This window comes from Hetaerina americana, unplaced genomic scaffold, assembly GCF_022747635.1.
Source record: "Hetaerina americana unplaced genomic scaffold, ioHetAmer1.1.p SCAF_7, whole genome shotgun sequence".
NCBI classification, from domain to species: domain Eukaryota; kingdom Metazoa; phylum Arthropoda; class Insecta; order Odonata; family Calopterygidae; genus Hetaerina; species Hetaerina americana.
The window spans coordinates 67,315,361-67,343,344 of NW_027287316.1; the positions used below are offsets into that span (position 1 = coordinate 67,315,361).

At 36.9% G+C, this 27,984-nt stretch overlaps 1 protein-coding gene across 1 annotated transcript; it reads right to left on the bottom strand.

Moving 5' to 3' along the window:
• Nucleotides 1–1,330: 1,330 nt before the first annotated feature.
• Nucleotides 1,331–11,200, bottom strand: LOC139696871 (neuralized-like protein 4). Its single transcript, XM_071595750.1, has 5 exons — nt 11,038–11,200; nt 9,538–9,658; nt 5,864–6,037; nt 2,006–2,096; nt 1,331–1,576 (listed from the first exon to the last, which is right to left on the bottom strand). The coding sequence occupies exons 1-5, from the start codon at nt 11,198–11,200 to the stop codon at nt 1,421–1,423; spliced, it is 705 nt and encodes a 234-aa protein (XP_071451851.1). The 3' UTR covers nt 1,331–1,420.
• Between the last annotated feature and the right edge of the window lie 16,784 nt (nt 11,201–27,984).

Consider the following 27,984-nt stretch of genomic DNA (forward strand, 5'->3'; position numbering starts at 1 on the left):
AGATCTCATACTCTGAATTGATACTATTACTTTCAAAATGTGAAAACACACCAAAGCCTTGTTCGCACACAAAACTTTAGGAAAGTTGATATATCCGGATTCAAAATTACGTAAATTTATTTATGATGTCTGTGTGTGTAGCCACTTTCTCCTTATACCACGATTATTAATGTGTTCCTTTTTACCGATGTACTTCAATTGATTATTATTCTGTATCTTCAGTTAATTGTTTTTCAATAATTTTTCAGAGTTAATGTTCAGTTTTTATTAACATTTGTAAGAACCTAATATTATTTATTCAGAGATGTTTCTGCCGAGAGGATAGACAAATGTCTGATTTTTCACCTAAGACACAAGAAAATCCGTTTATTCTAGATTGCCCTCGTGCAGCAACAAAATTTGAATGATTAGAATTCATGAATAGTTTTTATTGGCTATATTTTGTTAATGAGGGAGGAATTAGGTAGGAATATTTCGCCAGTTCAGTCTTAGTTCCTATCACAAAATAGGGAAATTTGGTGTTGATTAGAGAGCACAAAGTTTGATTTTCCCCGCTGCTAAGGCGGCACTAGTATCATCAATCAATGGAAGATAAGAAGGCCCGATTATTACATAAGAGGTGATCCGTTTTTACATAGGAATAGTAGAGTTAATCATGGTGCTTAACCATTTAGAGGTTTGATCATGAATAAAAAAAGATAACAATTAGTGTGCATTTGTAAGTTTCGTGGATTTTGAGAAGGGGTTAGACGGGATGGATTGAGGATATATTATTGATTTATTCCAGGAAATACGAGTTTATTGGAGGGATAGGTGACTCATCTGGAGGCCCAAGATATCTCAGACAGCTCGGGTGGGATGGGCGGATAGAGAGTGGTGCGGGGAAGTGTTAGGAAGTTATGATCGTCCATGATCGCCCGTACTTTTCAATGAATAGCGGAGGAAATGGTAATATACCATGTAAAGAACAGGAGGTATGAATTAAAGTCGGTACAGAATACATAAAATTAGTCAACATTTCGGGTTATCAAGTGATAATTAGCCAGTGAGTCAAGATATTACAATCACTGACAGGCATTAAAAATCAATGTGATCTGTATCCATGAAAGCTAAACAAAGGATAAGAGGTATTCAATAAAGAGCAACGGTATGTCAAACGTTAATATAAGGAAAACCTAGAAGATATGGAACGATTTTCCGGTCTTGGAAGAGTTTTTGACAAGTTGCACACAGAAGTAGGGTCAGGCTGTCTCTTGTTAGTCAAGGCTGAGGAAAGAATGGTACGATTTGAGGAGATTAAGAGCATATTAAAGCTTAAGAATACCACGTTTTATTAATCATAACATTACAGAACATTGTTGACCTCCTAACATAAACATCTAAAATATTAGGTACATCCAAAATAATTTTGTTCAATTGGCTATATTATGGTCGCCATGGCCGCGTTGTGCCATAGCTCCAGCACTCCATAAACAAGTGGAGGCAAGTTGGCCGCAGCCGGCCCTTGATCGTCTCCGTTGACGTGGAAGTGAAGGTTCCCAGTGGAGCTTCTCCTCACACCCACTCGATCCCCAACCTGGAAAATGTTTACGCGTATCGTAATGATTCTATCTTTAGCAATATGACAGGTAATATTTATAGGCATCAACTCAAAGATGTGCTCGCCAATATAAAAGTAATGAAACAAGGTTCAACATGTTTATGAAAGGCATAGCGGTGACATCGACTGCTTATTTGTCAAAAATTCAATAATGAATCGGGGGAATGTCGAAATTATTGATATTGGGCGTTGATGATGAGAAACGAGACGCGCGTAGCGTGTAAGAAAGACTTCTGAATAAGAGAAGAGGAAAATACCACATGGAAAAATGTTTTTTTCTCTCATGTTACAGGAAAAGGCTCTGATTTTTCATATATTCCTAATGCTCAATGGAAAATCTTTCACATAAAAGAAAGAAAATCGTTTCTCGTAATGCGTTGGAATGACTCCTATTCATGTACGTACCACCAGAGCACTGAGATCCTTTCCGTAGTTTTTGATGTTCAAGCTTCCATTGTGGTAAAAGTGTCCATGATACATTGCCCAAGATGGAGTCCTAAAGGGGAAATATCAGACTATGTGCAAATCATTGACATCTCATCTACATCTAGACAATGCCCCACTAGCCGCCGCGAAGGCGTGTGGCGGGGGATATTGGGCCACCAACCATGCATGCACAATCCAAATCATGTCACCTATGCGCATATATTAGTTTGATCATGCACTCAATAAAAGTCAATTACGCGAAAGAAGTAACTTTCATGCAACAACATTTAATTATAGGATGCGGATATTCAAATCGTGCTGTAGAACTGCTAAAAAGATGGGTTTATCAAATAAGAAAATAACATGCTGGATATCAATAAAATACAAGGTGTGATCAAAGAAAGACCAGACTGATTTTATTCTACGCAAACCGTTAGACGGATCGAAACAAGACACAGTGCGCCATCTAGCGACACATCTGATGACTAAAGCGAGAGGTGTTGCGTTTGTTTACGCCGGGTCGTTACACAGCAGCAGCGGTACGGGTCTGAACCTGTTCTTCGCCGCGTGCAACGACAGCAATGAAGGAGAGAGGAACAGCGTGTGTGCGTGAAATTTTGTTTAAAGCTAGATAAAAGTGCTACGGAGACATTTGGAATGATTCAGTAAGCCTTTGTTAATGAAGCTATGAGTCGAAGCCAGTGTTTTGATTGGTACAGTTGTTTAAAATTGGGCGGAACCTCAGCAGATGAAGATTCGTGAAAGAGCGGCCTTCCTTTTCGACAGACCTTGTCAAATTTTGTCAAATTGTGGAACGATTCGGTACGATCAAATCGCTGTTTAACCATTAGGGAGATAGCCGAGGTAGTGAACATTAGCTTTGAATCCTGTCAGACAATCATGCCGGTGCGTGAGAGCCTTCCAGCTCTCGAACCCTGTCTAGTAAGGTGGCTTACTAGACAGGGTTCGAGAGCTGGAAGAAAAGTTGGCAAAGGTTTGTCGTCAGCCAAGGCATGCACTTTGAGGGCAACAAGTTGGATTAAGCTGTGTCCGTCGAAAAATAACAAGTTATAAAATCAGTCCTATCTCTTTTTGATCAGACCTTGTATATACCCTACCAATTCTAATGATCTCCAACACGACTACTGTCTTATCTATCCTGATAGCTAATGGTCCAAGGAAGAAACGTTCTTTTAAATCAATCCGTTCTATTATCAATCTTCCTATTTTTAAGTACATGATCTGATCTATCATATAAAGATGAGGCCTGTAATACTTGTATGCCTTTAACATCCTCAGAGAAGTAACCTGCGACAAGCTTGCGCGATAAAAATAACCAGTATTTAAACCTACGGTCAACTAGTGGCTCCCATCCGAATCCTACCAACAGCGTCATGACACTGCTACCTCTTTCATAACAGCTTTTCACAAACCTAGCTGCTCTACGTTGCACTACATCTAGTTCCAAAATAATGCCTACTTCATGAGAATCTTAAACACCTACAGCATACTCAAGGTGGGGCCTAACTAACTTGAAATAGCAAAGCTCCTTGAATTATATATATATCCGTTATACCTGTTTGTTATACTGGTTTCCTGTGTAATGCAATAGTTTATGGGGAAATATTCTTCCTCCAACAATTTATCGAAACACATTTAGTCAAATTTAAGGAAATTATACGTTTTGTGTTCAACTAAGCCGCCAGGGGATATAAATATATGGTGAAATTAATATTAACTATTCTTTAGTGGTAATAATTTCATATAAATCATGATTTTTAAAAGAAAGTAATTGAATTCCCTAATGAGCCGATTAGGTGAAGCAAATCAGTTCATCCTTAAGAATATAATTTATAATTTATATTTCTTTTTCAAGAGTGATTCTACTACTTAGTCATAATTATTTTATTACTTAGTAGTAAGAGGTAACTATACATCTTGATATTTTTACTGAAAATAATTAAATGCCCACTATGAACAAATTTATTAATCCATTCATAAGAGTAACATTTACAGCTCTTCCCCAAGAGCAATGCTATTCGTTCACTTAAATATTCAAATTAACAAAAATATTAGCATGAGTTCACCAAGGCTTGCACTGGTCATAGTCATTCAATTTATGAAATTCATTATTCCTGTTAAAAACATAAATGTTCTAATGAAATTGTGAGGAAGCCGTAATGATTAGACACACCCATCGTGAATCATTTATCAAGTACTTTTCCCTCTTGATCAGTGGTATACTATCCCGACTTAAATCCTCAGGCGTATTGATAAGATCTCGGGTCACGGCGACCCGAGTCATTGCCTTTGCCCGTCGAGCCGCTTCTGGGTAACGGTACCCAGCCCAATATCCTGAGTCCCGTATATGGCAGGATGTGATAACGAATTTGTTGCCAAGAATTTTATCGTCATTAAAAAATAAGTTAGGAGTGTTTGTTGACTCCCACAATAACATTCAAATAGGATACCATTATTATCATTGCTTCCGGCAGCACAGCTAAATGGGTCATGAAAACGCTCAAGCCGTTCCACCATGTCAAGGTTGTAACCTAAGAGAGGGACATATATTATAAACATATCTTTTGAAAATAAAATTGATAAAACACTCGAGAAAATATTTTTTCTCTCTCTCTCACACCCGGCGAATGGAGCCCGTCACACCTATTACTATCCCGGATTGTAGTTTCTGATTTATTTAACTTAGCAATTTCCGTTTAATCATTTTTGCAAATTATCCTTGCATGGTAATCATAATAATATACCTGAATCTCCCTTCGATAGGTTACGATAATTCACAACTTGTACCAAGCCCAACGTCATGTGAAATTCACACATCATGATTACGCTCTGCCGTCTGAAGATTTCCAGGAAGGTCTAGTGCTCGAAAGAACTACACTGCTTGAGTAAAGTCAAGGTAAGCCATAAGCGCCCTTGGGAATCGAACGCGGGCTCTCGTTTAGTCAGTAGACTTCTTTGTCCAGCCGTATAAGATATCTACCAATATTAATCTGAAATTGGTTCATCGCAAACACCTTATTAAGAGCATTTAGGATTTTAATAACCAGCGTTCTATAAGGGTGATATTATTCTTACCCCAAGTGAAGACGAAGGGGATAATGGAATTGTATTGGTACTTAAGTTAACTACAAATGTCAAACAAGGCTAAAAGACGAGCACGCTAGTCACACATTGATATAGAAAAAGGCGTGATAGATAAAAGCAAAGAATTTGAAATGTAAAAGCTCTAAACTAATTTCAATTGTTTATCATTGGTTTATTCTCACCATTATTCTTTTAAGCATGGATCTCCTAAAAAATGACTAGCAAAGAAAACCCATAAAAATCCTCCCTTAATCCACCATACCTTACGCTCAGGCGGACTTGTATTCCGCAGTGTGATAGTCTCATTAATATAAAGACGCAAATAACTATTATTAAGTGCAACAGTTAAGAAAACTCTGGACATAGATACTAGTATTCACAAATAATCATGAAAGATAACGACATGCACGTATAAGAGTGAGCTCACCGGTCAACAATACTATATAGACTAGAAGACAGTGATTGAAACGAAACAATATTGTTTATTGTCCAATTCATTATAATCTTTAGCCTGAATTTTGCCCTTCAAACATCAACTTAATCCTATTATTAGCCAAGATTCTACAATTTACAATATTAAAGAAAAACACTCAATAATTTTTTTAATAAAACTAAAAATGTATTAGAGACCGTTTCCGGGTAGGCTTAGGTAATCACAGGTTTAAAATACTGTTGAAATTCAAGATCTAGTTTGTGATTATATTATAATAAATTGTCTACAAAGATACTCACGGTAAATGGTTGATGTGGTTAGACACGGTAATTTCGTTTGGCGAATAAGTTGATACACCAATTCCCAGGGAATAGGTAAACTTATTATGCTTCTTGTCCAGTCGAACCTGAAAGAGTTCTTCGTCCTTCAAAGGGCGATTGGTAAAAACTACCGATTCCAATGCCACATCTAAACTGTAATAATTAAAAACATGTATTTGCAATCAAAGTACGGAGAGAATGCCTTCGTAAAATCAGTTTGGGGTCAGGCATTTGTTCAAGTACTTCATTTGTTATTTATCAAGTCAATTTAAATGAGAAATCTCAATAAAGAAAGTATATTCGCAATTTTCACTAGATTAGATTAATAGGACGACTGTATCACATCATCAACTATTTTTAACATCACATTAATAAAAGAATTAATTTCACATTTTTTGGTTTATTGCGGTGGAAGGAAATAATTTTTTTATTTGTAGTGTTTCACAATCATGATAACAAATATGGAACTATGAAAATAATTATTTTTATGCATGCATAATATGGTAATAATATCTCTGAATTTACCTGCCTGATATTTTCTTGGTAACTTGAATAAAGAAAAGAGATTAACGATTTTCCACGAGATAGGTTTAATAGTACGACTGGGTCTGATGCATTAGCCGAAAGCCTACACTAGCTTCTTCCTCCACATTGTTTGCCCAAACATACGGAGGAAGAGGTCGATAGGATATACGATCAGTTAGAGGACATAATCGCGTGTGTTCCTGCTGGGAAACATTAAATAGTGATGTGGGATTGGAATGCGACGGTAGGCGAAGGAAGAGATGGTGATGAGGTGGGGGACTACGGTTTAGGCACGAGGAATTACCGCGGGGAGAAAGCAGTTGAGTTCTGCAGGAGACAGGGGTTAGTCATCACCAACACTTGGTTTAGACACCACAAAAGACGCAGGTATGCATGGAAAATGCCAGGTGACTCAGAAATGTATCAGCTAGATCAGATTATACCCTGGTTAGACACAGGTTTAGGAACAGTGTGATAAATTCGCACAGCTTCCAGGGAGCGGATGCGGACTCAGACAACAATTTAGTTGTTTTGAAATGTAGCGTCCGTTTTAAAAGGATAAGGCAAGGGCGGCGAGTCAGAGAATGGAATGTAGAAGCATTAAATGGATTGACAAGACAGGAGTTCCCGCAGACTGTGGAGAAAATTATGGATGGTGGTAAAGAGCTGAGTACTATCGAAGAAAAATGGGAATGTATCAAGAAAGGGCTTTTGTAAGCCGCAATAGATACTATTGAAACCGTTAACGCGAAAAGGACTAGGAAACCATGAATCGCGGATGAGATGGTTAAAAGATTGGTTAGAGGAGAAAATGGAAGAATGTAAATATAGAGTAGGGTAAAATGTAGTACAAAGAATTAAACAATAAATTGAGGCGGGAAACAAATAAAGCAAAAGAAGCATGGTGGAAGACGCAGTGTGAGGATATGGAAAGTTTGCAGAGGAAGGGTGAAATTGGTGCGCTGTACAGAAAGGTAAAATCTTTATCGGGAAGTAAGAAAGGAAGATCTATGCTAACAGTTAGAGATAAGGCGGGTAATATAATAGTTGACACAGGAAATATCAAGAGAGATGGAAGGAGTATATAGAAGAACTGTTTAGTAAAAAACTTAGACAAACGAAGTATGACATAGAAAAGGAACATGACGTAAAGAAGGATAGCTTAGGTCCAGGCATGCTCGACGAAGAGATAGAATGGGCATTAAGGGAGATGAAATTAAATAAGGCCGTGGGGGTGGATAATATTCCCGCGGAACTATTGAAATGTTTAGGAAAATGTGGGAGGAAGAGGCTATATGGGCTCATTCCTAGTATTTATGAGGAGGGAATCTGGCCGGAAGACTTTGTGAGATCAGTTTTAGTTCCTATTCCGAAAATGGTAAAGGCTACGTCATGTGAGCACTAAAGGACAATTAGTTTGATATCCCACCCAGCTAAAGTTGTTCTCAGGATCATAAACAAAAGGATTGAGAGTAGGACAAATTATTACTTAGGGGATGACCAGTTTGGGTTTAGGAAGGGGAGAGGTACGCGTGATGCCATTGCAGTAATGAGACTATTAATCGAGAGGAATATAGAACACAATCAGGAAGTATTTGTTTGTTTCGTAGCTTTCGAAAAAGCGTTTGATAGAGTGAATTGGGAAAAAGAAATGAGTATTCTGCAGAAAATAGGAATAAATTGGAGGGAAAGGAGGCTAATACGCAACCTGTACATGTCTCAGACTGCTGAGGTGTGAGTGGGGAACGGAGGGTCCGGATGGGCACTGTTAGGAAGAGGTGTGAGACAGGGTTGCTCATTATCACCGTTGCTGTTCAATCTGTATGCAGAGGAAATGATTAAGGAGACATGGGAAGAACTGGAGGTAGGAATGAAAGTGGGCGGGTAATTCGTAAATTCAGTTAGGTTTGCGGATGATCAAGCTTTAGTTTGTCAGTCAGCCAAGGGGTTGCAAGCATTGCTGAATGAATTGAAAATTCAGTGCGACAGGTATGGGATGAGAATCAATATTAATAAAATAAAGGTTATGCGATTTTCTAGAAAGAAAGAGGCTAAGCTAAACATTAAAATAGGAGGGCAAAAACTAGAGCAGGTAGAACAGTTTACGTATCTCGGTAGTGTTTTGGACCAACACGGTCAAAGTAGTAGGGACGTAAGGAGAAGAATTGCGCTAGGCAAAGAGGCTTTTACAAGGAGGAGGGAGTTGATGACGGGGACGTTGAGAAAGGATGTTAAGAAAAGACTCGTAAAAACTTTGATATGGAGCGTAGCTATGTACGGCGCGGAAACGTGGTCATTGAAGCAGGAGGATAGACGTAGACTGGAGGCTTTTGAAATGTGGGTGTGGAGAAGAATGGAGAAGGTGTAATGGACAGAGAAGAAAACAAATAGGAAGCACTTGGTATGGTGGGCGAAGAGAGGGGTTTGTTGGGTGAAATCCTATGGAGGCAGGAAAAGTGGACGAAGGGGGTTGACCGGCAGTGGGATGTTGAAGACTGTGATAGAGGGGAGAATGTTGGGCAAAAGAGGAAAGGGAAGGAACAGGATAGGGATGTTGGACGGGATGAAGGGAGGAAGAAATACTCAGGGATAAAGAGGGATCTGATGTAGACTAGGTTGCTGGACCTTAACCGGTAGTTTACTTAATAAATAAATAAATAGATAAATAAATAAATAAATAAATAAATAAATATATATATATATATATATATATATATATATATATATATATATATATATATATATATATATATATATATACACATACATACATACATAAAGATATTTTAAATGAATTATGTAAATGGAGTTTTAATGGAGGTTAATTGCCGGGAAGGTATTTTTTTCCTCAAAACTCATTTGGTTTCAAATTTTCGGTGAAATAAGGACACTATTTTCTGTTCTTCTCTTCCTTGAGAAAGGTAGTGTGGACCGCCGGAAATTCTAAACCGAGTGAGTAAATTATTTTTTTTTAATGTTTCTGTGTTTTTGTCTTTGTCTGCTAGTGATAACTTCATATACATTAGATATATATGTATAAATGGAATTTTAATATAAACAGGTGTAGATCATGTTATAATTTCTAAGCGGAAATATTATTAACCAATTAAATCACGTTGTTTACTAACTTGATCTTTTGTACAGATCGTCTTTCGTTCACAACAGCAACATTGGTGCCACATTTTGTATCAAAGAGGAGCCTATCCACATTTTTTGTCGGATTTCCTACTTGTAGATCCATTATATCGTCTGAAATAAACAGTTGGAATTAAGAAAATGACGCCATTAATTTCAGTCGCATTAAAATTAAAATTAATAATGCACATGGCAAAGGTAATTTAGTTAAGGTGCGGATACTTTACTGAATATATTTAAAATTAACAAGAGCTGAGGCTCGCGTAGTATGTCAAGGCGAATAGGTATGAAGTAATTAATAACGGGGCTCACTTTAAAGAACACTCGAATATACGGATCGCATAATTCCCAATGTATCCGCCCATCATTTTTCTCCCAATTATACAGTATTCCACTGAATGATCCACCATTATTAAGTGGCATTATTATTATCGGAAAAGGCGAAATCAATTGCCATTAGTTGAATTTCCTCCTCTAAGTCCACAAAATCTAAAGACTTCAAGTAGTGTTCGATCCCATTCCTTGAAGATATCTGCTATAAAATGTCCAATCACCTTTCTACTTCACTCGAAGTGGCCTTTTACCAACACCTTACTCTCCTTAAAATAATAGTGAATGGCAAAGACAAACAGTAAATACTTTAAAAATCTTGCATGTACTACATAAGATGCCATAATTGCAACACCTATTACGTTCATCACAGTGGGAATAACTGGAGCACACTGACCAAAGGACATGCCAAGAGTCACCAAAATAAAAACTCCCAACTCCCTCTTCGCAAAACAACTCATAGGTTTTAAGCACAATAGCAATTTTGTCCACGAAATATACAAATTAACCCTAAAGAGTTACAAAAGGAACCTTTCGAGCAAATTGAGTTTGGAAGGCACTTGGCAGACCCCAAAAACGTTCTTTACATCGAGCAAATATACTCTCGTTCCTCCCTTCTCTATTCTGAGAAACTAACCTTTAGGGAAAACAAATCCATCCGTTCAGCGTACCAGCTCTTTCCCACCCTACAATGCTACTCACCCTACTCCATGCTACTTCAAAACCTATTCACCCCCACCTATACCTTCCCTTACCCAAAAAAATCTGACCCCCCTATTCAAATTCCCATACTCTCATACGTAACTACCGACAGTCCTCTGTCCTAACCGTTTTTTTTACTCCTTCATGTGGACGATATTTGTACCTGATAATGACGTCAATCCGTGAAACGCAATGTATCTTAAAATAAAGTCTGGGGCAACGTAGAGAATCTTTTAATTCGTATATCACACAAATTACGGAGTGAAGAATGAAAACATAAAGTAGGCTTGGTATTTGGGTACGTTTTCTCTCTCTCTCTCCCTGAATTTTTAAAACTATTTTTCGATATTTATAAATACCCAACGATGAGAAGATGCTCATCTTCATATCGCTTACTTCATGGTATCTTTATCAAAATATGTACGGTTGGATTATTTTAATAAACTTTGCCTCATTCATACCTGAAAGTGTTCCTGTTAGACGTATCCTCGTTCCTCCTTGGCATTCGGTGACACTCTGAGTCACGTCTACTGTGATGTTACTTGTTCTGGTGGTGTTATTGATATCATGTAGCGCGTTGAAGTTAGTTATCCACTTACCGGCTTCATTTCGCTGGCTTACCATCGTTAAGCTAAGGCGTTTCGTGACGTCCGCATTTTCCAAACATTTGGTTGTCTCTTCAGCCCGTAAGTGAAAGAAACAGGCTAATATGACTGCGAACCGTATAAATTTATCCATCTTCGTACACTATAAGTTGAATAGAAAGATTTAACGCTCTCCTCTTGTATCGTAGGATCATTGACATATGGTGTGCAATCAGACAGTATGTTGTCATATATATAGTGCTGGCATGAAGGTTAAAGATGTGTTTATTTTCTTTCAGTTCAACTTAATTCTTATCTCTGGTGAACTTAAGGCATCGTCCATAACCTTTATCCAACTATTCGGAATGGAAATACCCCATAAATATTGAGTCGACTGCAAGACGGCTGTGTGTTTGTTCAGTGACCCGAGTCACGAGGTGACGAAATATCCAGGCCAAACCGGAATTTCACACTCCTTTGAAAAATTCCATTAAACACAGGTCATTTTAAATAGTGATCAAAAGTTAAGTTTATGCTGAAGCGTACTTGGGAACGAAGAAGTATGAATAAATGGGCCACAAAATCCTTGTTTTGTAAGAAAACCTTGAAGTAATCTCCTAGTTCTTTAGGAGGGTGGTTTGACGGAGGGCTTGCATTCCGGACCTCAATTAAGCCTTGGGAATAGACAACATTCATGCGAAATAATTAAATGTTTAGAACAACGTTGGAGGAGGGTTGTTAAGAACATATCGGTAGCATTTATTAGGAAGGAATTTGGTGGGAGGATTTGCTCCCCCTTACTCCCTATTCATAAAATGGGAGCTATAGCTTTATTTGAGGAATTCAGACCAACGTGTTTGATTTCGCACGCAGGTGAAGTGGTTCTCCGGTTCATCAAAAAGAGGATGGATAGCAGAGTAAATGAATACTTTGGGAATGATCAGTTTTGGTTCAGAAAGAGCAGATGTTCGTGTAATACCAGTGCATTAATGTGGCCCATAATAGGGATGGACATATAACACAATCAGAATGCATTTGTCTATTTTGTAGATTTTAAAAAGATATTAGATTTAGTGAACGAGGTAGAGTTAATAAATGCATTGGAAAAAAAGGAGTACAATTGAGGGATATGAGACTTATCTGCATCGTGTACACATATCGAAATGTTCAGGGGTGCGTGGAGGATGGATAGCCTGGATATGGGCAGTGTTGGGAAGATGAGTAAAAATATATGCCCATTATCACCCTTGCTGTTCAACGTATATCTGACAGAAATTCATAAATTGACATTGTAATAACTGGAGATAGGAGTAAACATCGGTGGAAAGCCCATGCAAACAATTAGCTTTAATTAGGATAAATATTTTACATGATAGTCAGCATAGTGTGAAGCCCTAAGAAGAGGACCCGTGCCGATCCCCTGTGAGTACAATGAGGGAGATCCCTGTTCCCAGGTTTTCGAGCACGAGACAACCTTGGGAGCGTCCCGAAACACCACTCGGGAGTGAGAAGAAGGGTGTTTTAGTCTGCCCCCCCGAGCGCTTCCAGGACGTGTTTGGAGTATCCTCTAACGTGAAATGACTGGCTAAGATCCCAAGCCCAATTTCACCGGCAGGTTTTCCTTCCTCTCCGATCGCCATAATTGCCAGGTAAAGCAGGAAGCGAGACTCCTGGCTGGGGACGGAGGGTTTCGGTTCTGTAGCGTGGGATGCACTCAAGGACCCTCTTAAATAAGCTGTCCTTCATCTGCAACGAAACTGGTCACTCTGCTAAGATATCAAAACACAACTCTGAAGTTCCCTTGCCCTTTTTTCTCCGATATAACCTCTGTCTTAAAACGGCCATCAAATATGAATTATAAATATAACCTTGAAAGGCATATTAAAATAAAATATTACGGTTTTCGAATTGCAAGTTCCATTTTATCAGAATGAACAGACAAAACAATTCATATTTAAATTTTTTTTTGATTTTGGCCTGTAAATTTATGGAATCTGTTGCGATGTACTTGATACGTATGGTAACTTACCATCATGATGTATGTCCTGCTATGGAGGATATCTTTACCATTGATTAGAAAAATATTTTTCGTGTTTTAAGGATATACAGTACATTTGTGATTTAACATGAAAACATTTATACTATTCGTGTTGCGAAATGAGAGTCAATTTTTGCATTTTTTTAAGGAGAACGGGCTGCTTTCTAGCTCTACGAAAGCAAATGTAAGTATTAAGGCTCACACCAAGAATCTAAGAACCGAATTCTAGGCCATGCTGCCGTGAAAATGTTAGTGCTTAACTACAATTATTCCAAATTCAGCGAATTGCCTTCAATATTAATGATCACTCTTAGAATAATGCCTTAGTATTTGAGGTGCGAAAACATTCCAAAGAAACTGCGGGAGATGCTGCAACAATAACTTATAACGAAGTCATCCGCTAATGTGCATTTCAATGCAACAATTCAATTTTACAATGCAAAGCAATAAAACAACCGGGATCCCGGTCAAGGCGAATGATTTTTACACTCTGAAATTGTTGCATTGAAATATACCTTTATGTAAGGCAATATTGTCAGTTGCCAAGTCAGTTTTAGTACTATAGAATTTCCATGGCTTATATCTGTATTCTCTGTATTGTCCATTTGTCTGTATTGGCTTTTGAAATGTGGGTTTGGAGAAGAATGGAGAAGGTGAAATGGACAGAGAAGAAAACAAATGAGGAAGTACTTGGTGTGGTGGGCGAAGAGAGGGGTTTGTTGAGAGAAATCCTATGGAGGCAGTAAAAGTGGATGAAGGGGGTATTGGCCGGCAGTGGAATGTTGAAGACTGTGATAGAGGGGAGAATGTTGGGTAAACGAGGAAAGGGAAGGAACAGGATAGGGATGTTGGACGGGATGAAGGGAGGCTAAAAGTACTCAGAGATGAAGAGGGGTCTAATGTAGAGTAGGATGTTGTGTTTTCATAGGATTCACTAAATATTTATTTAGGAGGTGTGTCCATCCAAAAACCTACCTTAACCGGTAATTTTCCTAATAAAAATAAATATCTGTATTAGAATGGTTGCTATAGAATCCACCTTGTAGATAGAACCCTAATATCTCTATATACTGGCAATGCTATTTTGCTGATTATTTTCCTCTTATAAAAGAAGTAAATATTTGGTTGCTTTCAATAATTTTTTAATATCCAACTATTTTGAGATCATGTATTCACTGCCGTAATAACGGTGCATAATTTATTTTCAAAATAGTTATTAGCATTGTTATTTAGTAGCTTATAATTAAGTCCATTATATTTTACATTAATTCTTTCAGTACAAGAAATCACTGTACATGTATATATTTTATATGAATATGAATGGATATCTAGGTAAATTTGTATTATTCGTAAATCATTCGAAACTGGTTTCACGTCAGTATTCGAACTAATAGTGAAATACCCAGGGTAAACAACAGGGACTGTTTTATTCATTTTTAGAGATATAAGTTTTAAAAGAATATGTTCTTTGAAATTATTTGGTAGGGAAATATTCTAAAAATGCAAACGGTCACATTAGACTATGAATATACGGTGGTGTGATTTCCATTGGATCGACATTCAGAATTGTAAAAGGACGAAAAATTGAAATCTGCAGAAACAAGCAATTCTTTGGCTTTTGATGATGAATATTAAAATACAATTAATTTTCACTGGAAAATGCTCCACATTTGGTTAATCGATTAATTGGAAACCTTGTAGGTAAAAATATTTAATATTATTACGATTGATGATTCACTCTTTCCAGGAGTCAATGCCTATGACTGCTACCGCTACACGACTTCACGTCCACATCACATTGCTATGGGTATCTTTAATCACAATATCTTGGCTTCCCTGAGTAAGAGTTTTGCGAAAAAAATATTCATATCCAGTCCCCTTCCGCATTGATGTAATCTCTGGTTCACAGAAATGCCATAGTAGTGTCTCTTTTCTTTCGCCTAGCTACCTTGAAAATCCGCAGATGTGTATACTGGCTTGTATAAAAAGGAGCATGTTGCCGTGGCGAAAATACTGAGCCGTTTAAAAGTTCTCAGTCTTATTAATTCGTTCACTTCGGTAAAGATACGACTATACCTCTTCTGAGCCACGCATTCCGCTCTTGTATGTATTTTGAAAATATTTTGCTGAAGATAGCTGCCCCCAGACATCGACGACGGACGATATGAATTCAGTGATAAAAATTGAAAAATATAATTGAGGACCTTATATTGACCTCTCTTCGTTTTTCCGTTTATTTTGGTTCCCTCCTAATGTCACCATGATATCCAAGTGATGTCAAAGTTCATCATATTATTTTTCCCAGTAAGAGGAAATACCATAACGTATTTTCTGACATCTAATTTAAGAAACTTGATGTAGTTGACTTTATCTCTATGGTGGTGGAGTTTTATATTATACTATCTAAATAAATAAAGAAAAACCACCTTAGATCAGCAAACTCTTATAAAGTATATGACCTAATGGATACTAGCCTAAAATAATAGCGTGAAAGTCGTTAGTACAATATAATTGGAGACGAATAAGTATATAATGTTGGCTACATGCTTCGAGCTCTATTGTACATACACGAAATAAGATTATAGACGTCCTTAGCTTGGCAGCTATAAGGGCGGATATACATATATTGCCCGTTTTTCAAATTTAAATATGAGGTGCTGAGGAAAGGTAAGCTGTACATATTATATATATTTACTTTTAAATGGTGATGACTATTATCTGAAAAAAATAAGTAGCTGAAATCCAAGATATATTTTTGTTATAAGAAATCATGCTCATTCAAAAACTTAAAATGGACTGTGTGAATGATTTTTTTTTCACAATATTAATGTAATTGATCTCTCTGAAAACACAGACATCTCAATTTAATATATGTTTTCTAATTCTCCTACCAGAAAGTCGACATGTTTGTACCACTGCCGCGAGTATTATTATTTATTAATAGGTGAGGGATTGATTATAAATATATGTGCAGATATGGGAAATTTCCGAGGATAAGAAACGGAAGAGACCTCAATCGATGTACTTTGCTCTGAATACGAATAAATGCATTATGTTGGCGACACGCTGTGCTGTCAATGCGCGATATAATATAAGAAGACCTCTTTACTCATATTTTAGTAATAAGAATTTCCTCTGATTCATAAATATGTAAATAACTAAAATGACTGGTTATTTAAAAAAACTTATTAAATGATACCCTAAAACCATACAAATCTCAGTGTAATGTATATTCTGTATAGAACCGAACAGAAAGCCAAGTTTGTAAAATGAGCAATCAGCACGAATTTTAATATTATCAAATGGTGACATGATTGCTTGCAAATAAAGGTATACAAGTATGTGCAGGAATATAAGGATTTTATGAAGTAATAAGCAAACTTAATAATAAATGTATACACCGTAGAATAAGGGGCTAAATCTGTTGAAAAGAGTTTTATGAATTTCGTTATCAGTTTATTAGCATATTTGATCGGTTAAGCTTATTTTTTCATGATCGGAAATGTATTCTTGATTCTTTTAAAAATTACCTCATGACCGCAACAAGTAAATTTCAGTATTTTAATAGAGTAAAATTCATTCGCCTCGTTTAAACTATGAAAATTCTACATTTCGATGCATATTAGTGGATGACTTAGTTATTAGTTTCTGTCGCGTCATCTCCCTCAGTTCTTGGAATTTTCCCCAGATTTAAAGATGCTCCACCGTAAAATGCTTGAAAGCTTTATATCAAATAAAATAAAAACAAAAATGAAAATAATATAATAATAATATTTTCGTTTTCTGAATGGTAGGATTTTGCGCATACTTTTAGTTAGACTATTTTTTAATTTAATCCAAATTAAATTTAATAAAAAAGCTCCAAAGGTAAATGTTGAAAAATTCCCCATTTTCCTGCCATAGGTGGGATTAATTCTTTGGAAACGATTATCTCATATTTTATGCTAAGCGCTTCCTCGTATTTAAGAAATGTAATACAGGACTGTTTATCACTCTGTATCCACATCTTTTAGATGAATATAGGAGAAAGAATAGCATCTCTTCTTCCTCTACCTGCTCACAAATCCAAACGAGTTCTCACTTCACGCTTCCGTTTTCTTCCTTTCGGTAGATTATTCTTGCCAGAATCTTCGAATTATATAACAGTAGGCGTAAATATTTCCAATGATTTGCCAATTTTTCATTTCTTTTATAGGAAATATTTATTTTTGAAAAGAAATACTTAGTTATTCCTCATATATGTTATTAAACACGACCTAGGTCTCGACTCATCATCAGGTTTGTAAGTCGAAACTTAATAAAATTGCCGTTTTTAATAAAATATATGAGGAATAACTAAGTATTTCTTTTTCGAAATGAATCGCTTCCACAAAGGGACGCCTCAACCCATTCAAAATATTTCTTCTTGAACTCCAATGGTTTTTCTCCTTTTGATTTTTAACCATTAAATAATTCAACTGGACTGACGAACGAAAACGGGTGAACATTAGTTTTCTTTCGTTATATTACATCCTGGAAGATATTCAATCCATCTTCACAAATATGCAGAATATATGCATATTTTCAGGGATGCAGGGATTTGGGTTAAACTAAAATGAAGTTATTGGTTTTGAAAAGAGAAGCTAGGTATATTCTAATTAACTGTGGGAGATACGACAAGAGTAACTTCTACCGGAGCAACCCGTTAATGCACATTACAATGCAACAATATTAAAGCGTAAAAATCATTCACCTTAACCTTAAACATGACTCAATCCACATCTCTTTTCCTGTGGTCCTCGGGCATATTTTATAAAAAGTATGTAAGAGGACGTGAGCCCATGGGAAAATACCAAATCAACCAAACTTTAGACACTGGGCTAATAGATTTAATCTTTATCGTCTGTCTTCTAGCAGGTCGTCAAAAAATTTGTATTAATTATGATGAGGCGTAAATTAGTCAAGAAATTCGGTTACCGTTTTCCCTAAGCACATGTATTAATTCTCCAAAAGCATTCTTTTTTCTAAAAAGCTTAAATGTAACGTGGATCTCAAAACATCCAATTTTAGATATACTATACTTGGAATAAATTTCACGAAGAATACTCTATGCTCATGTGAACTATGGTAAAATTGAGATAATTTCACTGTTATATATTTTCTTAGAGTTGTCATCAATGATGTTATAATAGCGTGTTATTTTCCAGAAAAACTTGACCCGTGCATCTAAACAACTCTTCACTACATGTTAAAACTACTTAGGAAAAAAATCTCTATTTGAATTGTCGTGAATTCACTTACCATGTGTTAAATCTTCCCTTTTTTTAATGACACATAGTGTATACTACCTTGATCAAAAATTTCCCGGAATTTATTCAGAAAATTAAAAATACAAGTTTATTCATCTAAATCTATATTGTCCCCTTCAAAGTAATCCCCATCGACTGCAACACACTTATGCCAGCGCTTGATCCAATCCTCGAAACATTTTTTATATTCGGTTTTCGGTATGTCCATCAGTGCTTCCTGCGATTTTTCCATTACTTCCTCTCGGCTGCTAAAACGCGTTCCCCGTAATGGTTTTTTAACTCGATTGAACAGAAAGAAGTCACAGGGAGCCAAATCAGGTGAATTCGGTGGCTGTTGGATGGTATTTGTTGCATTTTTCGTCAAAAAATTACGAATAATGATAGCACTGTGCGACGGTGCGTTATCATGGTGCAAAATCCACGAGTTTTCTGGTCTCTTTCGGCGAATTGCTTCACGCAAACGTCTCATAACGCCCAAATAATACTCTTTGTTTACTGTCTGGCCTTCTGGCAAAAATTCATGATGCACTACACCGTTGTAATCCATGAAAACCGTCAGCATTGCCTTCTTTTTTGACTGAAAACGACGTGGTTTTTTTGGTCTCGGCTCATTTGGTGAACGCCATTCACTTGCCTGATGTCTGGATTGCGTGTCGTACTCATAAACCCACGTCTCGTCTCCAGTAATGATCCTTTTGATGAATGTGGGATCGGATTCAGCCTCGCAAATCATGTCTTTTGCGACGTCAACACGGTCTCTTTTTTGCATGAAATTGAGGTCTTTTGGCACCAACTTTGCTGCTACACGACGGAAACCCAAATCATTAACCACAATGTCTTGGGCGGATCCATAGGCAATGTTCAAGTCCTCCGCTATTTCTCTGATGGTTAATTTGCGGTTATTGACCAACATTTCTTTTACTTTATCAATTTTTTCACCGACTTTCGATGTCGATGGTCTGCCACTGCGTTCATCATCTTCGATTGACTCACGACTACTTCTGAACCGCTCGTGCCACTGGTAAACGACCGTTTTTTTTAGAGAATCGTTGCCGAAACACTTTTCCAACATTTCCAACGTCCGTGCGCCACTAAATCCGTTTTTTACGCAAAATTTAATACAAGTTCGTTGTTGCAAATTTAAATCCATTTCTGCAATTGTAAAAAATCGCCAACACACACAGAGATAGATGTACTCTTGGCTACGTAACTTTTGCAAATGTCAAGTTATGACACTAAGATTTAAAGGGAATATCAACAACAGATGTACCAATTTAACAAAAAACAGAACTCAAATCGGAACGATGGGAGCGCCACACGGTGGTTATTCCGGGAACTTTTTGATCAAGGATGGTATCTCAAGCAGTTTTGAGTGAAATGAAGTTAAATTACCGATTATATATCATAATTTATTAGTATATGATTTGGAAGGCTAACATGTTGATCCTTACAGCTTCACATCTTATTTAAAAAATATATAAAAAAATTAATGAAACTTTTTGCAATATGTTGCACGCCAAAAGAAATTTAAAATACCACAATTACCTATCTAAATAAGAAATCGCCAAAAAGGTTATTTATGTAAATGTTGAATTATTTCAAATCCAAAGACTATTAAACTATATTTTTTGTTTCTTAATTGTATTAATACCTTACAATACTTTATATTTTGGGATGGCATCTATCCCTCCCTTGGACTGCAACCCTGACTTGGCGAAGGTCTTGTACGTTTCGATGCTCCCAGAGCTGGCCACATGGGTTGATGGAAAGAAGCCAGACGAAAGATAGTCTGCGCAGCGTCTGTTCCTCAGTGATGAGGCTGCTAAGATGTTCGACCCAATTGGGGTAACCATTGGATTAATATTTTACGTTAAAAACACAATGGAGGAAGGCAACGGGAAGAACCTTCAATTAAATTTCCCAAGATTGCTATGACGGACTGAATAGAGAAAATGAATGCTGAACAGTATGTGACTTGGCACAATCGGCCGTATGCCGTGCCTAGCCGCAGAAGAGGCAGGGCTTTTGCGGGCATGCGAAAACATTGCAAAGAAATATGACGGCAGCATTACAAAAGAGGAACAAGATCGAAATCATAAGGATAGGAACATGATATGATAGGACAATTTTGATTACAAGAAAATTGCAGAATATAAAGCGAGAGATCAAAAGACAAAATTAAGATAATTTAAGTGTATGCGTGGTGGGATAGAAGGATGGAGAGGATTCCTGGAGTGATAGTTGGATAAAAGTTCCTGGAGTGATGGATAGAGTAATATACAGCGGCGGTGACAAGAGCCAACAAGACCTTGCCATAATATTGAATAAATAGGTACAAAGGAGCGAAGTCAACATTGATCGCGCAATGGATAGAAAGTTCGAGGAATGACAGCAGAAAGAAAGCAATTGAATTCTGTAGGAGACAGTCTACACCAACAATGGATTTAGACACCATAAAAGCGACTTGTATTCATGGAAAATTAAGATGTCACTGAAAGATATTATTTAGATTATATTATGTTCAGGCACAGATTAAGGAGCAGCGTGATCAAATCACAAAGCTTCCCGAGAGCGGATGCGTACTCTGATCACATTTTAGTAGTCATAAAATATGGTACTCCTTTCAAAAAGATAAAGCAGGGGTGTGAGTTAGGATAGGAAATCTTGAGGCATTAACTGGAATGAAAAGGAAGGATTATCAGAAGGCTGTAGAGAAAATCATAAGTGAAGGGAAGGAGCTGAATACTATCGAGGAAAAATTGGCGTATTTGAAAAGGGGGATATTAAAATCCACAAAATAAACAATAGGAACTGCTAATAGGAAAAAGACAAAGAATCCATGGGTCACTGATGACACGATCAGAAATATTGGGAGTGCAGGAAATGGAAAAATATAAACACAGAGTTAGTTGAAAGGAAAGGCAAAGAGTTTAATAATAAATTAAGATGCCTAACAGATCGTTAGAGGAAAAGAAATGTGGTGAAGGCGCAGTGCGAATGTATGAAAAGTTTGCGTTGGAAAGGTGGAATGTGTGCGCTTTTCAAGAAGGTTCAGACAGTATAAGGAAATAAGACTTGGAAATTAGTGTTAAAAGAAAGAGATAAGTCAGGTACAATAATAGTTAAAACAGAAAAGATCAAGAAGAGATGAAAATAATACATAAAAGTATTTTACGGTAAAAAAAGTACAGCAGCAAAGGTTAGATGTATCAAAAGAATATGAAGTAGACGAAGATAACTTAGGACTGGTCATAATCTTTGAAGAGATGGAAAGGGAATTAAAGGAGATGAAATCAAATAAGGCCATGGGAGACAACAAGACAACATATCTGTCAAACTACTTAAAGGTTTAGGAAAATGTGAGAGGAAGAGTGGACTGATTCGTAGCATCTACTTCTACATCTACTTAACCTGCCGCAAAGGCATGTGGCGGGGGACACCACCCGTAATTAAGAAAGAAAAAAATGTATGCCAAAGCCAGAAATTTATAGTATCCATGAACAAAACATGGTGTACGTTCATGCAAGAACACTTACACCCCATACACATGCAAACACTCAAACTACCAACTAACATACACATGCACCTACCAATATACCTACTATCTTTGCAATGTTTAATGTTGTTTCGACTTGTGAATTCAATGTTTTTAATATTTTTAAAGTGACTTCAGTTTCTTATTTTTATGATTTCTGATTTTTCGGGGAAAGAATGAGTATTTGTATCTTTCTGTACTGGAATCTATCCCCCTTATTTTATGTTTGTGGTCTGATCTACCTAAGTAGTGTGGGGCCATTATAATTCCTTTAGTGTCATCGTTAAACTCGTTTGTTCTGAACCTTTCTAAAAGTCTAAGTCTCGCTTGTTCTCTCCGTATTTCAAGTGGCTCCCAGCCTAAATCTGCTAAAAGACCTGTCACACTTGTGTTCTTATCATAACAATTTTTAACGAATCTAGTGGATTTTCTCTGGACTTTATCTAATTCTTTTTGCCAAATTTTCTCCCAATGACCCCAAGTAATTGCGATATATTTCAAATGAGGTCTCACTTGAGCAAAATAACCTCTCTTTAACTATCTCATTACATTTCCCCACCACCCATTTAATAAGCCGAGCTTCTTTAAAGCAGATCCTCATATTGTCCTGATATGTGCTCCCCAAGAAAGTCGTGGAGTTAGAACTAACTCCAAATATTTAACTTGATTGGCTGTAGCCTAGCCCTGAAAACACTATTTCATAGTTTCTGTTCTGTTCCCCAATTCCTTAGTGCCAAAATTTAAAACTGCGCATTTGTCTATATTAAGCATTAGTTCCCATTCCTTGCACCAGTCCGATGTTGTATTTAAGTCTCTAGAGAGTAGCTCGCAATCCAGTTGGCTCCTTATTTCCCTGTATACCACCTTATCATTATCAAATTACCTCAGATTGCTACTAATGTGTGCACTATATTATATAGGTTATGAATGTATATAGTGCCTATTAGGTAGGAATCAGGTCAGAAGACTTTTTGAGATCAGCGTTTGTTTATATTCCGAAAAACCTTAAGTATACTGTACGTCAAGTAAGGAGGACTAAAGAACTATAAGTTTTATTTTGCTTGTAGGTTAAGTGGTTTTCAGGTTAATCAATGAAAGAATGGAGAGCAGGAAAAAAGATTACTTAGGAGATTATCAGTTTGGTTTAGGAGGGAGAGAGGCACGTGTGATATCATTGATGTAATTTGATCACTAATAGAGAGGAATATAGACTAGGATCGGGAGGTATTTGTCGGTTTCATAGATTGGGAATAAAGGTCAATAGAGTGAATTTGGAAAAAAACTAATAAGTATATTGCAGAAAATAGGAATAGATTGTCGGGAAAATAGGCTCATCTGCAACCCATACATGTCTCAGACCCCCAGACAAGTTTTTATATAATCAACACTGCAGTTCAAAGTAAATATGAAAGAAATGATCAAAGAAGCATAAGAAGAATTGGAGATGGGTATGGCTATTGGCGGAGAGTTGGTTAAATCATTTTAATTTGGTGATGACCAATGTCTAGTCCTTCAGTCAGCCAAGAGATTGAAACAATTCCTGAATGAATTAAAAATTAAGTTTGGAATGAGAAAAAGCATAAATAAAACAAAGGTTACTCGATTTTCCATAAAGAAAAATTTTAAGCTAAACATTGAAATAGGAAGACAAAACCAGATCAGGTGGAACAGTTATTTTGTCTTGGAAGTGTTTTGGCCAAATCGGTCGAAGTAGTAGGGGCAAAATGAAAAAATTGAACTATGCAAAAAAGAATTCACTAGGAGGAGGAAATTGAAGGCAGGAACTTTGGTTTACGATGCTAAAAAAAGGCTTGTTAAACTTTTATATTGACCAAACTTTAATATGTACCATTTAAACTTTGATACGTACGATGCAGAAATATGGTGTTTGCAGCAAGAATAAGAGCATGTTTTGGAGGCTTTTTAAATGTTGGTTGGATGAAGCATGGAAAAGGTGAAATGGATGGAAAGGAAAATAAATGAGAAAATGCTGTGGTGTGTGGGAGAGACGAGGGGATTTTTGTGAGAAACCATTAGGAAGCAGAAAAAATTAATGAAACTTTATTAATTGGCAGTGGGTTTTGAAGGCTATGATAGTGGGGATAATGTAAGACGAACGAAGAAAGGATGGCAATTGGAGGGAATGTAAGATGGGATGTAGGTAGTAAGGAATTTTACAGAGATGAAGACAACCTTGTTGAAGAGTAGGATGATCAGTAGTACTTTGGTTTTAATAAACAATATTTATTTGGAAGTTGTGACTATCCAAAGCCTACCATAGCTGGTAGATTACGTTGTAATAATAATCTATTCTTAGATGGGGAGGGTCTGATGGGAATAATTTATTTTTAAAAAAATCAGAATCTCTATGAGTAGCTTATCAAGTTTTTAATATTTTTAGTGCCTGTTAATCTCAAAACACATGCTTACATTGTTTTACACTATTTAATGGAGAACATATTTTTCCATCAGATTCACTCCACTTTCACAATCGAGAATATAGAATCCTTAACTTGGATTACATTCAAAATATATCTCACCATTTAGGCAGTTAGCGGAAGCACATGTAGTTACTTTTTGAATTCTTTGATATTAAAATTGAATATTGAGCTTTTGGTTAAATTCTAGTAGAGTAATTGAATCATAATAGAACTTAATTTGTAAAGGAAAGAAATAATTTAGCAAGTACAAAGATACAAAAATCACCTTTTTCATCCATGTTTGTTATGAAGTAGAAATACATTGTCTAATAGGTGAAATAATGCATGTATATAATGCTCTACTTTCAAAATTGTAAATAGCCCTGTAGTTTGTATACCATTATTAATACTAGGATATTTTAATACTAGGATACCAAAAGTCCCAAACTTCTAAAAAGAAGGAATGTATGGGAGAATATCAAAGAATTTCAATAATGTGCACTTTAAGCATTTTCTTTGTAAATGAAATTTTTAAAGGCTATAACAGAGAAGATGATGTTTGGGTTAGCAATTTAGAATAAGGAAAGGAATATATTTGTTCAATGTGATAAGAGCAGAAATAAGGTATGCTGAAGTGATGGTAAGATAAGGTTTTCTCTTCAGTGAATTTTAGAAAGACTGTGTTGTGATCTTCTTGCAGCGTGGTGACGAAACAGGATTTAGGATCTTTAGCAATTATTGAGACGACATGTTCAACTTAACGTGGGCCGGAAGTGACGTTTAAAAAAAAAACGACTTCCTACTTTTATTCTACAAAAACAAAAGCAAACACATACAAACATCGCTCAAGCCAGCCCAAAAGAGACAATGTTACCAACCTTGTACAAAACAACAGCAACTTGATTACACATATACAACACCCTCACTTAATCTAGTTGCCCCAGACATTCACATCCTTCATGCAGTTAAAATGCTTTTTCTTAGATAAACTTTTAGTTAGCATATCTGCAGGCATCTCATGTGTTGACTTAAATTTCACAAACACTTTACCATCTGTCACAGCTGTTTTTACAAAATGGAACCTTACATCTATATGCTTAGATCTTTCCTTTACATCAACACAATTGGCATTCTTAACTGCTGACTGATTGTCATTATACATGCACACAGATTCTGTGCCAAATATTTTTCTGCAATCCTGTTTCAAAATTTCCCTCAGGATTCGACACAATATAATAGCTTTCTTGGTACAAGCAGTTAGGCTGACATACTCTGCTTCCGTTGTGGATAAAGCCACACAGGATTGTTTTTTACTTTCCCATGCTACAGCCCCTTTAGCAAATTTAAAAACATACCCTGTACGAGATAGTCTATCAATCTTATCACTGGCAAAATCTGCATCAGCATAGCCCTCAAGGAACCCACCAGATTTTGAGTAGGCAAGGCGATACGTTGATGTGCCCTTTAAATATCTCAAAACCCTTTTTGCCAACTTCCAATGTTCCATATTAAAGCTATTATTAAACTTACTTAATTTTGAAACAGCAAAAGCAATGTCAGGCCTAGTACAGGTCATTGCGTACATTAAACAACCAATTAATCCTTGATAAGGTACATCAGGACATTTATCTGGATCTCCAGGAGCTACATCCAACCCAACTTCCATGGGTGTAGAGGCTGCACAAGCATCAGACATGTTAAACTTAACCAGCATGCTTTTGATGTACTCTTCCTGATCCAGTTCAATTCCCTCACTGGTTCTAGTTAACCTCATCCCTAGAATACTTTTGGCCTCTCCAAGATTTTTCAGCTCAAAATGTTTTTTTAATGATGAAACTAACTTGTTCACAGTGTCACCATTCTTACAAAACACCAAAAAATCATCCACATATACAGCTATTACACAAATATCAAGTCCAATACCCTTAACATAAATACATGATTCTGTTGTTTAATTCTTGAAACCAAGACCTTTAAAAATACTCCGACATTTGTCATACCATGCCTTGGATGCTTGTTTTAAACCATATATTGCCTTATGCAGCAAATACACCTTACTCTCCGCCCCTTCAATTACAAAACCTTCAGGCTGCTCAATGTAAATTGACTCTTTAAGATCACCATTCAAGAAGGCTGCAGTCACATCTAGATGAGTGATATTTAAATCTAGCTCCACAGACAATGCAATCAACAATCTCAAGGCAGAATAACTTACTACAGGAGAGAATGTTTCATGGTAATCAATACCATACTCCTGGGAATAACCCTTTGCTACCAGCCTTGCCTTGAAACGCTCTATTTCCCCAGCTGCATTCACCTTTCGCTTGAAAACCCATTTACATTTTACAACTTTTTTGTTTTCAGGCAAATCAGCTAAAGAAAGGACGCCCTTCCTTGCTAAAGCTTCCCATTCTTCCTGCATGGCCTTCCTCCATTCATCCCCATTTGAAGACAAAGCTTCTTGAACAGTCTGAGGATCACAGTACAAAGACATTGGTTGATTACAGGCTGAATTAATTGATGCCAAAAATAAAACATGATCTGGAAATTCCTTTGGTATTCTATTCCTAACAGGATACCTACTTTCTCCCGGATCAATACTCTCCTCCCTCTGGCTATCATCACCTGAGCTTGAATTTTGCCCACAATAGACACGACCACTTCCTTCAGTCTCAATGTTTGAGGTATCATTATTACCCTCACTACTTGTGCTAGTGTTTTCATTAGTTTCAGCCTGATCATTTATGCTGACCTCTGTCTGGGGCTGGGAGGTGAAACACACGCCCCCCCCTAAAAGTTCAGGCAGAATAATTGTATTCCTCAATGTTTTCCCAGTTAAATGCTCTTCCCTGAAACTGTCCTCAAAAAACACTACATCCCTCGCTTTTGTTACTCGTCCAATGTTTTCAGGATTCGCCAGGAGATAACCTTTGGATTCCTCACAATATCCGACAAAGTAATACCGTTTGGATGTGGCATCTAGCTTTTTTCTCATGGCCTTGGCCACATGAGCATAGGCAATACAACCAAACACCCTCAAATGACTAAGGTCAACCTTATGACCTGTCCATCTCTCCTCAGGTAATTCATTCCCAATTCCCTTAGCTGGTACTCTATTCTTTAAATACACAGCTGTTTTACATGCTTCAACCCAATAGCTCTTAGGTAACTTGCACTCGGATAACATGCATCTAGCCCTCTCTATAATGACGCGATTTGCCCTTTCAGCTAGCCCATTCTGCTCAGGATTATATGGTATCGTTGTCTCATGTTTTATTCCCTTTGCTCTAAGCTCTTCTTGCAGAGCCCGCCCCATGTACTCACTACCATTATCCGTCCGCAAACACTTAATCCTGTTCCCCGTTTCATTTTCTGCCCTAGCCTTAAAGGTTACGAAACATTCTAGGATAACATGTGTTTCCTTGCCTTTAATGAAGAAGGCAAAAATTTTTCTAGTGCAATCATCAATAAATGTGAGCATGTACAGTTCTCCCCTATTGCCAGGAGGGTCCATTGGACCACACAGGTCTGAGTGCACCAAAC

Bases quoted from the DNA above. Each gene is read 5' to 3' on its own strand.
- LOC139696871 (XM_071595750.1), bottom strand. From the start codon at position 11,200: ATGGTAAGCCAGCGAAATGAAGCCGGTAAGTGGATAACTAACTTCAAC. The intron at 9,659-11,037 runs GTATGAATGAGG...TGTTTATTTCAG, and splicing joins TCTAACAGGAACACTTTCAG to ACGATATAATGGATCTACAA. The intron at 2,097-5,863 runs GTGAGTATCTTT...TTTCCCCTTTAG, and splicing joins AACCACATCAACCATTTACC to GACTCCATCTTGGGCAATGT.